General features: G+C 49.8%; 7 protein-coding genes across 7 annotated transcripts; 4 read left to right on the forward strand and 3 right to left on the reverse strand.

The window, feature by feature from the left end:
* Positions 1–236: 236 nt before the first annotated feature.
* On the reverse strand, positions 237–4,612 carry EDB91DRAFT_1223336 (CHAT domain-containing protein; the record flags this gene model as incomplete). The annotated part of the gene is made up of 3 exons (XM_041320934.1): positions 4,544–4,612; positions 4,371–4,489; positions 237–4,315 (listed from the first exon to the last, which is right to left on the reverse strand). Exon 3 carries the CDS (start codon positions 4,170–4,172, stop codon positions 237–239), a length of 3,936 nt encoding a protein of 1,311 aa, XP_041176818.1. The 5' UTR covers positions 4,173–4,315; positions 4,371–4,489; positions 4,544–4,612.
* Positions 4,613–5,328: 716 nt separating this feature from the next.
* EDB91DRAFT_1135009 (uncharacterized protein) lies at positions 5,329–7,249 on the forward strand. The gene is made up of 6 exons (XM_041318795.1): positions 5,329–5,455; positions 5,507–5,625; positions 5,692–5,892; positions 5,943–6,599; positions 6,656–6,998; positions 7,051–7,249. Exons 1-6 carry the CDS (start codon positions 5,387–5,389, stop codon positions 7,084–7,086), a joined length of 1,425 nt encoding a protein of 474 aa, XP_041176819.1. The 5' UTR covers positions 5,329–5,386; the 3' UTR covers positions 7,087–7,249.
* EDB91DRAFT_1135011 (AP complex, mu/sigma subunit) lies at positions 7,250–7,989 on the forward strand (the record flags this gene model as incomplete). The annotated part of the gene is made up of 6 exons (XM_041318796.1): positions 7,250–7,325; positions 7,378–7,437; positions 7,486–7,557; positions 7,611–7,667; positions 7,690–7,732; positions 7,895–7,989. Coding segments are annotated over exons 1-5 (256 nt in total), but the record flags the coding sequence as incomplete, so codon positions are not given.
* Positions 7,990–8,965: 976 nt separating this feature from the next.
* Positions 8,966–9,671, forward strand: EDB91DRAFT_1135018 (uncharacterized protein). Its single transcript, XM_041318797.1, has 4 exons — positions 8,966–9,098; positions 9,156–9,204; positions 9,254–9,437; positions 9,493–9,671. The coding sequence occupies exons 1-4, from the start codon at positions 9,079–9,081 to the stop codon at positions 9,546–9,548; spliced, it is 309 nt and encodes a 102-aa protein (XP_041176821.1). The 5' UTR covers positions 8,966–9,078; the 3' UTR covers positions 9,549–9,671.
* Positions 9,672–9,749: 78 nt separating this feature from the next.
* On the reverse strand, positions 9,750–11,266 carry EDB91DRAFT_1284369 (Coproporphyrinogen III oxidase; the record flags this gene model as incomplete). Its single annotated transcript, XM_041324773.1, has 2 exons — positions 10,920–11,266; positions 9,750–10,730 (listed from the first exon to the last, which is right to left on the reverse strand). The coding sequence occupies exons 1-2, from the start codon at positions 10,995–10,997 to the stop codon at positions 9,750–9,752; spliced, it is 1,059 nt and encodes a 352-aa protein (XP_041176822.1). The 5' UTR covers positions 10,998–11,266.
* On the forward strand, positions 10,988–12,236 carry EDB91DRAFT_1135020 (ubiquitin-conjugating enzyme/RWD-like protein). Its single transcript, XM_041318798.1, has 4 exons — positions 10,988–11,112; positions 11,171–11,292; positions 11,349–11,756; positions 11,813–12,236. Exons 1-4 carry the CDS (start codon positions 11,073–11,075, stop codon positions 11,897–11,899), a joined length of 657 nt encoding a protein of 218 aa, XP_041176823.1. The 5' UTR covers positions 10,988–11,072; the 3' UTR covers positions 11,900–12,236.
* Positions 12,237–14,637: 2,401 nt separating this feature from the next.
* EDB91DRAFT_1248761 (uncharacterized protein) lies at positions 14,638–15,239 on the reverse strand (the record flags this gene model as incomplete). Its single annotated transcript, XM_041322976.1, has 3 exons — positions 14,638–14,831; positions 14,899–15,159; positions 15,215–15,239. The coding sequence occupies 3 exons, from the start codon at positions 15,237–15,239 to the stop codon at positions 14,638–14,640; spliced, it is 480 nt and encodes a 159-aa protein (XP_041176824.1).
* Between the last annotated feature and the right edge of the window lie 3 nt (positions 15,240–15,242).

Here is a 15,242-nt window from a genome sequence, read left to right on the forward strand (position 1 = left end):
GAACCAATTATAGGTACACCAGTCTAGCATCAGTAGTCAACCATTGTATTGCAGGCTCAGGGATAATTTTTGTACAGCATACCAAGGCCACAGGCTGCGGCTGGATGCTACACGCGAAGTCGTCAGATGGTCTCAAGAGTGCATTGATCACCAAGATAGGATGACGCACGAAATTGATCATACACCAATATGCACGAACACGATGCGCTGGTCCAAGGGTATGTCCGTGTCACAAGCTAAGGACTGGACCGCTCGGTGCAGTGCTCGGGCAGCTCTTTTTGAATCCATTGTGCTATCCCCGCAAAAGTTCTTGTAGAATTCTTCCACCATGCGTCGCACAGTAGCATCATTACCCTCCATAATGTCCCAATGACGCTCTTCACCCCAACAAATTGTAGGCCTGCCGCCAGGTGTATCACTTCGTCGGGTGTTGTAGAATCGCCGACTGCGGTCTCACAGGCGGACAAGAATGCGAATTCATGCCGAGACAGATATGTCTGTGTGATATCGAGGAGTGAAAGCGGTTGGTCACGCATGAGAAAGGCCGACTTGAAGGGTTCTTCGAGATTTTGTGTCCCGTGACACGCAAAATGGAGCCAGTGATTATCCTGCAATGTATGCAAGACTCTCGATTTTATCGATTCAGTGCTCGTAACCTTGGTGAAGAAAACTATTGGGGGAGGTGGTAGAAGACTGTGCACTAATTCCAGCTCAGGCTCGACAGCTTCCAAAGGATGTGAATGTCCTGGAGGGTGGTTCTGACCAATGGCAGCAAAAGAGATGGACGGGAATCCGTCATTGCGTTTGCGAGCTCTGATCAGTGCGGTAAGGGATGGGGTATATGAAGAAACATATAGCTGCGAAAGGGACTTTCCACCGCGCTTGTATTCTCCAGCAGCGTGCAACGGCAAGAAATTGAATATAGTAGTTTGGCACCACCATATTCGGGAACCTCGTCGTGCAAATCTACCCAGGATTTCAACGACAGGGCGGACTACATACTCCCACAAATCCCGCAAAGCTTTTATCAGCCCTGGTTGGGTCCCTTTGGGACCGACCTCCGTTTCAACTGTCTCGCGGAGTACGTTCACCAATCGCACGAGATATTCTAAACTGGTAGGAAGTCGAATGCTAATCGGAGGCTGCTCGTGCGGGATAATGATGGCATCGCAAGACGACTTGCTTGCAACGAGCACGATGATAGGTCCGTCACGAGCTGCAACTTGGAGATCCGAGCACAAGGGGGGAAGTAGGAAGCGATCAAACCCCTCGAACTTCCGAATACCTTCCACGGATTTATTCCAGTTCTTCATTATATGTCTGTAGCGGGCATCTTCTGCTTCTACGTCGACTCTTGGGGTCCCTTCTGGATGATTCACAGCAGATTTATCAAGGAGGGAGCTAAGGTCTCGGAATTTCTTCATCAAAGCTTCTGCATGATCGCCACGTTCCTTGAGGCTGTCAAGAGGCGTGTGGAGTCGTGCCATCTGGGTCCAAATGAGAGTCCTGCCTTGTTCCAGCAACTCTACAGCGCGGCACACATCACCACGACGAAGAGCACATGATGCGGCATCAACCGCAAGCGTGCGTGGGAAGACCTTCATAGTATCATGGCGAGATGTCACCGAAGCGGTGGCAGACATGTAAGTGTCCAAAAGTTGTATAGAAGTTGCATAAGCCTCCAGTTCCGTGCAATGTGTATGTTGATTAGCATGGTGAAGCCAGTATAGACTTGCACGCAGGCGAAGTAGAAAACCTCCAGAGACAACATTTGATGCTGCCTCGAGATGACGCATGGCGGCATTCAGACTATCAGTATCTTCGCCTTGAAGTTCGCCAGTGCTGTCAAGTCCTGATCGATGGAACAGCAGATAGACGTCAGCTAGTGACCAATGGACGATTAAGTGACGGGGATCATGTTGCGTCAACAGAGTCAATGCACAGCGGATATTTTCTAATGACTCGTTAAGGTCTTTGTTATTGCCTCGGTGCTCGAAGCGGGTGGAGAGTACAATGGAAAGGTTGCGCAACGAATGGCATCGGTCTGGGTGACCAACCGGCCGTAAACTCAGCGCTTCTCTGTGAAGCGCGATAGCCTCATCCAAGTCTAGGTCATTGCCTCGGTGCTCGAAGCGGGTGGTGAGTTGAGCTGCAAGGTTATTCAATGACCCAGACCGATCTGGGTGACCGACCGGGCGCAACGCCAGCGCTTCCCTGTGAAGTGGGATAGCCTCATCCAAGTCTTGGTCATTGCCTCGGCGCTCAAAGCGGGTGCAGAGCAGACTTGAAAGGTTATTCAATAACCCACACCGATCTGCATGGCCAACCGGGCACAAAGCCAGCGCTTCCCTCTGAAGCAGGAGAGCCTCGTCTAAATCTTGGTCATTGGCTCGGTGCTTGAAACGGGTAGAGAGTTGATTTGCAAGGTGATTTAATGATATGGAGCGACGTGAGTGGCCGACCGAGAGCAAAGCTAGCGCTTCCCTGTGAAGTGGGATCGCCTCATCTAAGTCTTGGTCATTGCCTCGGTGCTCGAAGCGGGTGGAAAGGTGATGTGCAAGGTTATCCAATGATATGGGCCGGTGTGGGTGACCCACCGAGAGCAAAGCCAGCGCTTCCTTGTCAAGCACAATAGCCTCATCCAAGTCTTGGTCATTGCCTCGGTGCTTGAAGCGGGTGGAAAGTCGACCTGCGAGGTTATTTAATGACCCAGACCGAAGTGGGTGACCGACCACGAACAAAGCCAGCGCTTCCCTCTGAAGCGCGATACTCTCATCCAAGTCTTGGACATTGCCTCGGTGCGTGAAGTGGATGGAGAGTAGACTTGCAAGGTTATTTAATGACGAGGACCGAAGTGGGTGACCGACCGGGAGCAAGGCCAGCGCTTCCCTTTGAAGCGGGAGAGCCTCGCCCAAGTCTTGGACATTGCCTCGGTGCTCGAAACGGGTGGAGAGTTGATTTGCAAGGTTATTTAATAACCTGGACTGAAATATGTGACCGACCGGGAGCAAGGCCAGCGCCATCCTCTGAAGCGGGATAGCCTCATCCAAGTCTTGGTCGTTGCCTCGCTGCTGGTAGCGGAGGAAGAGTTGATGTGCAAGGTTATGGAATGACATGAAGCGACGTGGGTGACCGACCGGAAACAAAGCCAGTGCTCCCCTCTGATGGACGATAGCCTCATCCAAGTCTTGGTCATTGCCTCGGTGCTGGAAGCGGGTAGAGAGCACAGTAGCGAGGTTATTCAATAACTCAAACCGAGATGGGTGACCGACCGGGCGCAAAGCCAGCGCTTCTCTCTGAAGCACCAGAGCCTCATCTAAGTCTTGATCATTGCCCCGGTGCTCGAAGCGGGCAGAGAGTCCAGCCACAAGGTTATCTAATGATGTGCACCGATCTGGGTGACCAACTGGGAGCAAAGCCAGTGCCTCTCTGTGAAGTGGGATAGCCTCATCTAAGTCTGAATCATTGCCTCGGTGCTCGAAGCGGATGTATACTTTAGTCGCAAGGCTAAACAATGTCCCAGCCCGATCTGGGTGACCGACTGGCTGTAAATCCAGCACTTGCCTGAGAAGCGCAACGGCCTCGTCGAGGTCTTGACTATTGCCTCGACGCTGGAAGCGAGTGGACAGCAATGTACCCAGATTGCACATCAATTGCCCTCGCTGATCATGTGCTGTGCTGTAGTATCCTAGCGCATCATAATGAAGGGATATCAATTCATCCACGGCATGGGGATCATCCGTGTGAAAACACAACTCTGTTCGACGAGCAAGTTCATTCGGGGACCACGGAAGCGTGGATGGAATGGGCCCCTCCGCCGTGGGTGTATCTGCATCAGTGCTTCTGGCCAAAGCAGAGATCTCGATTGCAAGTAGAGCTGCTCTGTATATGTGGCTGTCGGCAAGGGAGGCATCGCGAACTTCATTCAACAACTCTCCAGCTGCATCAGCATCCGCTTGAAATCCCCGTTTCACAAAGCGAGACAGCAGAGCAATTGCAAGATGGAGCTGGGTGACGGGTCGGTCCGGATGACCAGTGGGGCGTATATTAAGGGCTTCTTCAAAGAGGGAGATGGGGATGTTAAGGCCGAGGTAGGTTCCATTAGCCTGGCAACTGACGAACATCGCGGTAGCTAGATTGGACAGTGTCGCAGGGTGGTAGGGATGATTCATCAGGGCAGAGAATTAGAGGCGCGTTCGAAGTATGTTACGGATTGATCGAGATCCCTACTGTTCTGCGTCATGCGGTATCGTGCGAGAAAACGATGTCCGACATCCGTCTGTAGTATTAGCGTTTGCATATCGCTGGACGTGAGCTGCACGTTGCAAGCTCTCAGGCCACCAGAATATCAGAATGCGTTGACCACTTACGGTAGTAAGGGGGCGAAGAACTGTGGCTTCGTGTTCATCAGAACGTCGTCGCTCCACCGTCATGAACAGGGAAGTACACGAGGATACAACTTGCCCTGCTTTTGGTTGAAATAGGATGGCTGGGTTATCTCGTCAACACCCGTCACGAGCCATTCACACCAGAAGTTACTAACGATGTGACTTTTCACTGCGATCCAGTAATTCTCCAACTGAGACCTCAAATGTGCGGAGGAGTTCTCCATGACCGAGCATGGGACTCAATTCAAACGGGGCATACACACTGATACGAACTTTAGAAGATGGCTCGAATGGCCTAGGATCTTTCTCAACATTTGCAGGAAAGACGGGATGAAGGACGTTGAACCTACAGATGTATGAGCTCGTTCCATTGGACGACAGCCTGGTTTATGTGTGCAGGTTTGTTGCTTGTCTGCCATTCAACACCATCAGCCTTCACTGTGACATGGAAGCCAACGGGAATGCGTTGGAGACCAAGTGTGAGATCAGTCGCGCGAATGGCTTGGGGAAAACTGTCAATATGTGCTGAATGAAGCATACATGGCACATACCAGTAATGGCGATTCCACTAACGTGGGTATCTCCCTGGTTCTGAGAACTTTCTGGGTGGCTTAGTTCCTCTGCCGGGGGTGGAAGGCAATGATCGAGGGGATCAAGTACGAAGCTTGACATTTGGCTGAGGGATGGATATAACTTGTAATCTAACGCTTGAGAGTGGGATGCTGTTAAAGATCACGATTCACAAAACACTGCAGGCATATGTGCGCAATGCGATGTGCAGCAATGACGTATTGGAACGTCCTGGAGTTGTAGTCAATCAGAAATGATTCGCAGTATATCAAGCCATCCATAATTAATTGATTGTTATAGGGTGCCACGCGTCGTAGTCACGTGGAGGACCTCTAGTATTGCCCAGGGGACCCCAGAGCACCTGATACGACTCACAAGCCTCGACTTCTCAACGAACAAGCTCACTGATCAGCTTAGTGTAAGCAACCATGGCGGACCCTACAAAGGCGGAATCAGAGCAGATCTTCAAAGTGCTCAGATTGCAGAAAGGCAACAAGGTCAGTTCGTTTAAATCTACCCGGCGTAGTTGCTCACTTCCGAGACTGCAGATGTGCTTTGATTGTCAGGCTCGGAATCCGACCTGGTCTAGTGTGACATTTGGGGTTTATATCTGCCTAGACTGCTCTAGCGTTCATCGGAACATGGGCGTTCACATAACTTTTGTCCGGTGTGTGGTTCTTTTTATGAAAACCAATGTCCTCGTGCGTTCTGATCGTCGGGAACGGTATGCCAGATCTACGAATCTCGACAGCTGGCAGCTAAACCAGCTTCGTACCATGAAAGTCGGCGGCAACACGTCAGCGACCGAGTTTTTCACGCGACATGGCGCTACGGCCCTTCTCAATGATTCAGACACTAAGAAGAAGTACTCGTCTCGTGCTGCTGAGCTATACAAGGAAGAACTTGCGAGACGAGTGAAGGAAGATATCGCAAAGTGAGTTGTTAGGACATCCGTGCGGAAATTAGTCTAAATGTTTATCCTAGATTCCCTACACGTATCGTGGTTGATGGTGTCGATGCCTCTCCTGCGAGTGCTGAAGCTGCGCCGGCAGAGGAGGATTTCTTCTCTTCATGGGAAAAACCCGCTACCTCCAAAACACCTTCTTCAGCTCCCATAGCTCCCCCTATGATTGGGCGGCTAGCATCGACCGGCTCGACCGTCTCTCGAACAGCCACGTCTAGTTCTATACGATCGAACTCTAGCACCTCTACAAATGGCGCCGCTAAGCTCGGCGCAACGCGTTTAACATCATCCACTTCTGCGATCGGTTCATCGGCGACCGCTACATCCCAGAAGAAATCCAAGCTTGGTGGCCTCGGTGCAAAGAAAGCAGCCGCGCCTATAGATTTCGCAGAAGCGGAGCGTAAAGCTGCAGAGGAATCTGAGCGTATCAAACAACTTGGATATGACAGACAACGTGAGGAGGAGGAAGAGCGCGCGCAGAAAGAGGCAGAAAAGGTGGCTGCATCACAGGCGAAGGTCAAGGCTGCCGATAATACCATCCAAGCGAGCACGATGCCGGGCAAAGTTGACTTGCAGAAGGGCAACAGCCAAGATCTTGAGAGGCTGGGTATGGGCTTCCGCAAGCTTGGCTTTGGTGGAGTTCCAACTGCATCACCTTCATCCACTGCGCGATCAAGGTATATCTCAATTTCAACCAGGACTCAATGGAATTGATCATTGTATAATCGCACAGTCCTGCTAATGATGACGCACCAACCACTGCACGAGACAAGTTTGGGAGCCAAAAAGCTATCTCCTCCGACATGTACTTCGGCCGAAAGGATTACGACCCTACTTTTGTCTCCGAGTCTCAATCTCGTTTACAAAACTTCCAAGGCGCCACATCTATCTCCTCTAACCAATACTTTGGCCGCGAAGAAGAAGATGAGTTCGAGCGTGCTAGTTCAGATGGCGGGTTGTTGGGCGATGGCAGTCTCTCGAATCTCGAAGTTGCTGCGAGAGATGCCATATCAAGAGTCATGGCGAATCCTGATGTCCAGAACGTCGGGGAGAGCATTCGGACCGGTGCATTGAAAGTCAGTATCTTATCCCTCTCCTTGCGGGGCTAATGCTTACTGTGCAACTTAGCTTTCGGATTATCTGGCGCAGATGTCTCAGCATTAAGTTGGGCGATGTGCCATATACCCTCTCCGATACATCTCGGGTTCTTTTGTTATCTTTTCATACACGCGCTTGTAGTTACTTTTGGGAATGGGCTACCAGAATTGTGTGGTCAAGTTTCATAAGCCACGTGGTTTTCAGCGGTGTTGTTTGGCAAGAGCCTCTGAAGTAAACAAAAGTCTAAGATCGAGAATGTGCATCCAGGCTAATGAGCCACCATGATTAGATTCATCCTCGTGCAGGCAGGTGCACTATTCAGCATGAAAGACTGCATGCTCAAATGATCGCGCTCAGAACCGTCAAGGGAAGACACGGTTGTCGAAGTGGTATGTCCCGTACGACGACGACGAGAAGGTGCGATTGGCGCAATTGTGAACTTCTATGCCATTGACATGTATTCAGGTCAGGCTCCGAGGTGAGGTGCACAGACTAGTCGCTCCGCGCGACCAGAAGCATCAGTCGAACTTTGTTGAGGTGAGGACGGAATGACGTGTCACGCATTTTCTATTTCTTATGACGTTGAGCAGTTCAAGAATTACAAGATCGTGTACAGGCGATATGCCGGTCTATTCTTTTGCGTGTGCGTTGATGCTAACGACAACTGAGCTGGCATACCTAGAGGCTATTCACCTCTTTGTCGAGATCCTTGGTGGGAGACTCATTTGCATCCCTACGGGACCGAGCTTACTCGCTGGCATTGATTCAGACTCATTCTTCGACAACGTATGCGAGCTGGATCTTGTCTTCAATTTCTACAAAGTGCGGTTTTGTCTATCCCTGTCGTGCATTCTTTCTAATGGAAGAATGTAAGGTGTACGCAATTTTAGACGAGATATTTTTGGCTGGCGAGATTGAGGAAACCAGCAAGGATGTGGTACTATCGAGGTTAGAGGAACTTGAGAAACTTGAGTGATAGGCTTTGGATCGTAGTTTGTGAGTCCACTGTATGATACGCCCTGCGATTGATTCTCATGATCACAGCTCTCTTATTATAACAGGGACTTTATAGTAGCACGATGTGTTTGACTCGTGACTTGCCTTGCTCCACATGAATGAATTCGGTACTTGTCATGCTCAGGTGGGCTCCATTGTACAGCCATCTTCATCTGTGGTTATTCTTTCGAACGATGTATCAAATGGTGGCCTGCCAATGCAGCTCATCCTCGTGTATGAATGAGGGCGTTACCTATTCTTCTCCATCACAAAATATTAATGGATGTGCGTATGCGTGCACGGCTTGTCTTCGCTGCCATTGCCTCATTTTGTTCACGTCAGACTGCAATGGAAGACGATGATAAATTATGCTCCAACCTTCGGGCTAATATTGACCATTGCAGGAAGCTAACCTATGCAGCGTGCGACTTCTATCTTTATCGCTTTTGGAAATTGCCATGATCGCTCAACGCTACCCATTGGAACTGACTTCTGCGATGCACATGACGTATGGCCTGCGCCTAAATGGGTTCCGGTCGCAAGCGAGATGGAGACGAGTGTCGTTTTTCACCACTTGGAGTACTCGGTGGCGCTTGTTGTACTCGGACAGACACGTGAGAATAGACTCGCAACTTTGAGGCTGTCCTTCCAAGGTTCGTGCGTCCGACAATTGGAAGGATTTAGTTTTGTCCAGGGTTTCTTACTAAACCAAATAACCGCCTGCTCTTACACCTAGGACAAGGCGAAGCATTGATGTACAGCCGCGCATCCTCTTCCTTGATGTAGGGTGACATACTCGTTCTTGACCTTGTAGGTACACGCCGGACGCCAAAGAAACGCCGAATTGGGAACGAATCCGATGGCCACACAGTCTCGACGTCACATCCAAACCGTATGATGTCATCACTTCCCAACGTCATAGGCCAACGACTACACTTTCCTTTTTTGTACCCCGTCTCTGAGGAGTATAAGTAGGGCGCGTTTGAACGACCCATCCTACAATCAACTTTCTTCCAACCTTCTATCTACCAACGCACTATCACTATCACTTTCATATTAAACATGTCTGCCCAAGAGCCCAGGTAAGCGTTCAGCTCGCCCGCTCTCTCGATGCCCAGAACTAATGCGTCGTCCTCCAGCAAGACTTCTGGTCAATTCCACTCTCTCAAGGGTACCGCTATGGAGACAGTACGAGTACAATACCCCATGCTGCCATTTTGCTGACTTTCCTCTCTAGATCGGCGACGTGACGGGGATGAAGTCTTGGTCACAGTCTGGCAAGGAGGAGCATGCTAAGGGGGAGGGCGAGTACAACGCCGCCCAGGCCAAGGGATACGCGGAGGGCGTTATTGACAGAGCCGCCGGTTACAAGGACTCAGTCGCCGGCGCCGTGACTGGCGATAAGACTCAGCAAGCCACTGGTAGGTGATATTCAACAGAAACCACGGGCCGTGCGTCTGACGATTTGTTACTCAGGAAACGCCAGGAACGAGAAGGGTCAGACGCAGCAAGAGATCAACAAGCCCACATGAGTTTCAAGCGTCTGCGTCGTCTCTGTGTCGTAGATGATTGGTACCTACCTCCCCGACTTCAAGCGGATATGTATCATTTCCAGTTAGACCGACCCAAATAATAGCGCCTATCAGTCCGATTTCAGTTTGTTACACTTGAGAATCATTTCTACTAATACATTTCGCGTGCGAGTCGTGCCCAATCCTACTGAATGCTCGCCGCTACTTCTCCAACGCAGCCCAATCGACGGGCTGTTTCAAAACTGGGATCAAGCGTCCTTCTTCACTCTCTAGATCTGTTCCCATGTCCGTCATATACTCCCACCTTGCAGTCTCTGGAAGGCTCATCAAGATGCTTTCAATGCGTGCAGAAGGCGTTTTCAACCCGAACTTGGTACCTCTGTCGTACACAAGGTTGAATTCGACATAACGCCCCCTGCGCAACAGCTGCCAGCGTCTGTGTTGGTCTGTGCTGGGCATCGACATCCTACGCTCAAGAATGGGCAAGTAGGAGGGAATGAACGAATTCCCCAAGGCTTTTATGAAGTCAAAGATCTCCTCTGCTGATCGAGGTCGTTCAACGTCATCTGAGAGCCGAGCATGCTTCTCAGTGCTGAGATCATCAAAGAAGAGACCTCCAACTCCCCTAGTTTCTTGGCGGTGGACGATATAAAAATATTCGTCACACCACTTCTTGAACGCAGGGTATAGTTCGCTGCCATGCTGGTTGCAGGCATTTTGCAACGTCCTATGGAAGTGACGTGCGTCTTCCTCGTAGAGGTACGATGGCGTGAGATCACTGCCCCCTCCGAACCACCATGCAACAACCTTTCCAGTTCCATCACTCTCTGCGACTTTCTCCGTGATCTCGAAGTAACGATAATTGGCGTGCACAGTGGGAGCATGAGGATTGCGAGGATGCACAACGAGGCTTATTCCAGCTGCAAAAAAGGGAAGACTGGTCTTCTCGTCGTAGGGGATGTTGGAGTGGTCTGCACGCATTTCTTTGATTGCGGCAGGGGGAAGCATGCCGTGGACGACAGATATATTAACACCAGCCTTCTCTAGGATCGTCTGCGGGCCAGGTGATGCATCTGTGGGAGGGGGGGAGAAGAAAACGCCCGATACGCCCTTCCCGCCTTGTGCCCGTAACCAAGAGTCGCGTTTGAATGATGGAGCATTGGGATCGAGTTTTTCAAAGGACTGTGATGATCTCTTCTTGGAGGCCGAAGATGTAGTCTTCGAAACGCTGGCGCATGGTAGGGGTCTCCATCTTGATTTATGCACTTCAAATTTCTGTAGTAGCTGTATATGAGAGATGTTATCTAGTAACTTCTGATGATCAGAACCAACTTGATCGGCAAATCCAATCGTGTCAATGGGGAGACTGACCCCCTGATAGGGGGTTGCTAAAGGATAATTTCGATAAAGCCACGTGACTATCTGATGAGGCGTTGCAGCCTCCCTCATTTCGTACCACCGTCTGCTCGCCGTCCATCTTTTGTAACCCTAAGCTTAAGTAGATTCTTCTTGTTTTTGTACAACATGGACGCTCGTCTCCGCCGCGTGAATAAAGAAATCGTTGGTAGGCATTTATTAATATTGCTTTTGGCATCGTTCACTCTCTCACTACCCCTGGTTAGACTGCAAGAACGACAAATCTTCAAACATCAAAATTGACTTAATAGATTCTTCGCCATTTCACCTGAAGGGATCTTTCCCAGGTCCTCAGGACACGCCTTATGAAGGTGGCCACTTCGAGGTGGTGCGCATCCCTGGTTTCCTGTGTAGCCTAATCAGAAGAATCAATCAACATAACAGGATATTGTCATCCCCGACTCGTATCCGTTCCAACCTGTCAAGATGAAATTCATCACGAAAGTGTATCACCCAAACATATCATCGGCGTCTGGAGCTATCTGTCTTGATATCCTCAAGGACGCGTGGTCTCCTGTCCTAACTCTCAAATCAACGCTGATCTCGCTTCAATCACTGCTGTGTTCTCCTGAGCCTAATGATCCGCAAGATGCAGAGGTTGCAAAGCACTACACGACCAGCAAGCGGAGTTTCGACGAGACAGCAAGGTACTGGACGCAGATATATGCAGGAGGGCCTACAGTCAAGAAGGTGGAGGTGAAGGAGCCACAGAGAGATGAGATCGCCATAGCAGGTCTTGAGAAAGCCCACGTAGATCAGTTTGAGGGTCTTGGTTTTGAGCGCTCAAAAGTCGTACGTCTCGGAAAAGCTTTTATTTTGATTCATGACAGTGCTGATACTTAACCCAGATTGACGTCCTTCGGAGATTGAACTACCGTGGCGCGAACGTTGCCAATATCTCGGAAGACAGGGTTGTAGAAGAGCTTTTGAAATGACATTTGTCGACATACCCCGCACGCGATTTCTGATGTTGATTCTTGTACCTTTTCGCTGTGAATGCCATCCATTACTTGATTTTCTGTTTCCAGTACTCCTCGGACCGACTTATGAGCTCTTATAAGTTCAGGTTTATGGAAATGCCGTTGCCCTCTCCGGGTTCCTTTCGTCATTCCACCTTCTGTTCTTCCCCTTGATAGCCCATGACCAGCCTCGTGGGTCTGTTTATAGTCACCCTGCCCTGTCGGTCCATTCCGAATGTGCAGGGGTGATATCATAGGATATCATCCACGATATGATCTCGCTACTTTTCTCTCGTGAAGGGTGTAAAGTGCCGCCGATTCCTCATAACGACGTCATGATAATCACATCTTCCATTTCGAAAATTTCGCCCTTGGAACAGCCTTCGGACTTTGGCAGACTTTGGCTTACAGCAATAAGTTGGCTTGGAACCCCGTTGATCCTTACCAATGACTGCCCCTGGACGGCGTCCAATAACATCCAGTAACCGATCTTCTTGTCCGCGGCCTGGGATTTCACATGTTCCCATTCCGGAGATGCCAGACTGACGCTTTGAACTGCACCCCACAGCCTCTGCCTAATTCGCGATTTTCTTAGGCCTCCCCTGTTGTCCATCTCTAGCAGTGGACGCGGCGACTATGCCTCCCGTTAAAGACTCGGCCGTGGCAGTCATCAATAACGATTGTCGGAGATCCTTGTATACTCCATTCAAATCAATACTTGAAACCACCGCTCCTAGCGCACCAAGTTCCCCCGAGTTCCGAAACAATCGAAATTTGATGCGGTGAGAAGCCTCTGAGAACGGAAGGTCATTTACAAGCTCTTGACTCTACAAATTAGAGACTATTATGGAACGGTGATCGTACCGAAGACTCGAATCAGAAGATGAATCAGAGAAATGGCCGGATGCGTCAAGGTGCCTTCCATGAGCTCCCATGCTCCTCATCTTGATACTATGACAGAATAGTGGATACAATTGATCCGTGACGAGCCGAGGTCCTCCGAGGCCATGCAGGGATGGAGGAGTTGGATGCCCGTATCAGGAATGTGGGGGATATATTATGAAAAGCCTAACGGCTCGGAGATATGATGTATGCCTTGTGGTGAATATGTGTAGTCCGATGAAATAGTATCAGCGCTTGTTACTAGAAAACGAGGGGGGAATGACAGAAACATACTCTTGTCAATGGGTTGACGTGCGTTGTGGTAGAATAGGGATAATACGAGTACAATTGGTGAACATCAAATACAACGGCAGGGCCTGACCTCCGACCTACTGTATTGGCTATGAACCAAATGAAGGCGTGACAAATTTGAATGAAGATGACACCCATAAAATTTGGACTCATAGAATACAGTAGCACCGGAGGGGCACGGCAAACCATCGCACTCATAGAAAACACCAATTGCCAAGGAACTGGGCACAGGTGAATGAGCAAGTTACTCGGGCAAGTAATGGGGGGGCGGTGGAATAGCATCACTCCAGCATCAGAAGTTCTTATAGGCGGGATATAACAGCTCAATATCTCGTGGGCGCAGTGGCTATCCGAACTTGCGTTCCTCCCATCGTCACGAACAATTACTTTACACAACACACAAGTGTCAGCTGACGCTATCCCGGAAAGATCGAGATTACACTAGCTAGACGCATAAGGAAAACGAACGGCAGGATGGATATTAGCCCGTCAACAATTTGAGTTTGCGATATTAAGACGAAGTGCTGTCCCTTAACGGCACAGCCGATAGCCAGCGATAGCCTCGCTGACACGTTTATGGCGAATACGAAGGCCGCCCAACCGATATAAAACAAAAGAAAACTCAGGGCCACTGCTGACACTAGTTCTCTTTTGTTGATTTAGTCCCAGCTGCTAACCTAGCGCTAGTCTCCCCGAGTATGGCCTAGACAGGGACTGGACGAAGAAGAATAGTCGATCATTCTATACGAAAGGACGTATCGGATAGACATTACATGAGAAAGAGGTCCTTGTTTGCCAATATAATTGCATGCTAATATCAGCCTAGCTGTGGTAGCAGCATTGCATGAGATAGTCAATCGGACACCTCATGGCAACGGCGAATACTGGGTTGAACACGTTGCTCACCGAATGTAGTACCTTCATAGCTAGAATCGCCAGGGTCATGCCAAAATTCACAGTACTGGCCCCACGCAGTGAGCCCACACAAGATATCACAGGCACATTATACCTGATAGTTGGACGAGTGACTCTCAAACGCCTTTTTCTTTGTCTATGGATGCGCTCAATAATTCCGTCGGAGGGACGCTCAAAAAAAAAAACTTTCTGACGCACAGAAGCCGCTTGGCGCGAAACATGTGGAGCTTTTCAGTATCTTTCCCGCTTGTCGAAGCAATCCGGTGCGCCAGGTAGCCGGTGCAAAGTGAGGTAAGATTGTGCAGATCTTGGATGACACAGCGGAACTAGCCGTTGCAAAAAGGTCGAGCTGGATCCGGCATACGGGAAGATCATAGTACAGAACGTCTATGCGACGCCTCTGTTCATTGCGATGAAGACAAATATACATAATGCGCAGACGCCCCCTGGAGGGACGCAGTTCGTCAGACAAATAAATGTTATCGCGGACACAAAAATTCTGAAAATAATTGCCAACGTGAATTCATCACCCGTATATCGATGCGGAGAACACGGCGTACCCAATCATCCTTATCATTTGGTCACGGCCCGGCACTGTGGCACATCTAAATGGCGTTATACGCACTGGTCTCGCAAGTATCTGCGTTCAAGGACATCTTCATCCGGATATACTCGACATCTCCCTTGTAGAAAGGGTCACCAAATTCGACCATCCCACGCTTCTTATACCAGGCACTGCTCAATGTCCGAGCATCACACCAAATGACGCTTGCACCCAGCGTCGATCGAGCTACTTCAACTACATGTTGAAGTAACTTGGTCCCTATGCCCTGATTCTGATGCATCGTATCAGCAGGCGAATTTACGAAAGCGTGCTGACTTTCTCTGGGACGGGCTATCATCCCCAGATTCTACAAGGTGGAGTTCCGGCAACGGATCGTCAAATAACGAGATGACGGCAATGGGCTTTTCGTACTGTGAAACGAAGGCTCCGAAATGAAGGCCCTTGTCATCTTCAGCGAGAAGGACATCTGCAAATGAACGGCTAGGCCACAAAACCGACTGACGGAGCTCCAAGGTAGCATCCGCGTCAATGGGCGTGATACGAAGGACCAAGTGGGGTTTCCCTAATGCCGTTACCGGATGAGATCCTGCTTCCTGTGAAGAACCCCAGAAAATCACCTTCACGTTCTATTTCTCTGGACATGTC

The sequence above is a fragment of the Suillus paluster genome (assembly GCF_016628075.1).
Source record: "Suillus paluster strain FC165 chromosome Unknown EDB91scaffold_28, whole genome shotgun sequence".
NCBI lineage: Eukaryota > Fungi > Basidiomycota > Agaricomycetes > Boletales > Suillaceae > Suillus > Suillus paluster.

What these genes read in the sequence shown, in the direction of transcription:
- EDB91DRAFT_1135009 (XM_041318795.1), top strand. Translation starts at nt 5,387, where the DNA reads ATGGCGGACCCTACAAAGGCGGAATCAGAGCAGATCTTCAAAGTGCTC. An exon ending in GATTGCAGAAAGGCAACAAG is followed by an intron (nt 5,456 to 5,506) that starts GTCAGTTCGTTT and finishes CCGAGACTGCAG; the next exon opens with ATGTGCTTTGATTGTCAGGC. An exon ending in GTTCACATAACTTTTGTCCG is followed by an intron (nt 5,626 to 5,691) that starts GTGTGTGGTTCT and finishes ACGGTATGCCAG; the next exon opens with ATCTACGAATCTCGACAGCT.
- EDB91DRAFT_1135020 (XM_041318798.1), top strand. Translation starts at nt 11,073, where the DNA reads ATGGACGCTCGTCTCCGCCGCGTGAATAAAGAAATCGTTG. An exon ending in AAGGTGGCCACTTCGAGGTG is followed by an intron (nt 11,293 to 11,348) that starts GTGCGCATCCCT and finishes TCAACATAACAG; the next exon opens with GATATTGTCATCCCCGACTC. An exon ending in GTTTTGAGCGCTCAAAAGTC is followed by an intron (nt 11,757 to 11,812) that starts GTACGTCTCGGA and finishes TACTTAACCCAG; the next exon opens with ATTGACGTCCTTCGGAGATT.
- EDB91DRAFT_1135018 (XM_041318797.1), top strand. Translation starts at nt 9,079, where the DNA reads ATGTCTGCCCAAGAGCCCAG. An exon ending in AGGGTACCGCTATGGAGACA is followed by an intron (nt 9,205 to 9,253) that starts GTACGAGTACAA and finishes TTTCCTCTCTAG; the next exon opens with ATCGGCGACGTGACGGGGAT. An exon ending in TAAGACTCAGCAAGCCACTG is followed by an intron (nt 9,438 to 9,492) that starts GTAGGTGATATT and finishes TTTGTTACTCAG; the next exon opens with GAAACGCCAGGAACGAGAAG.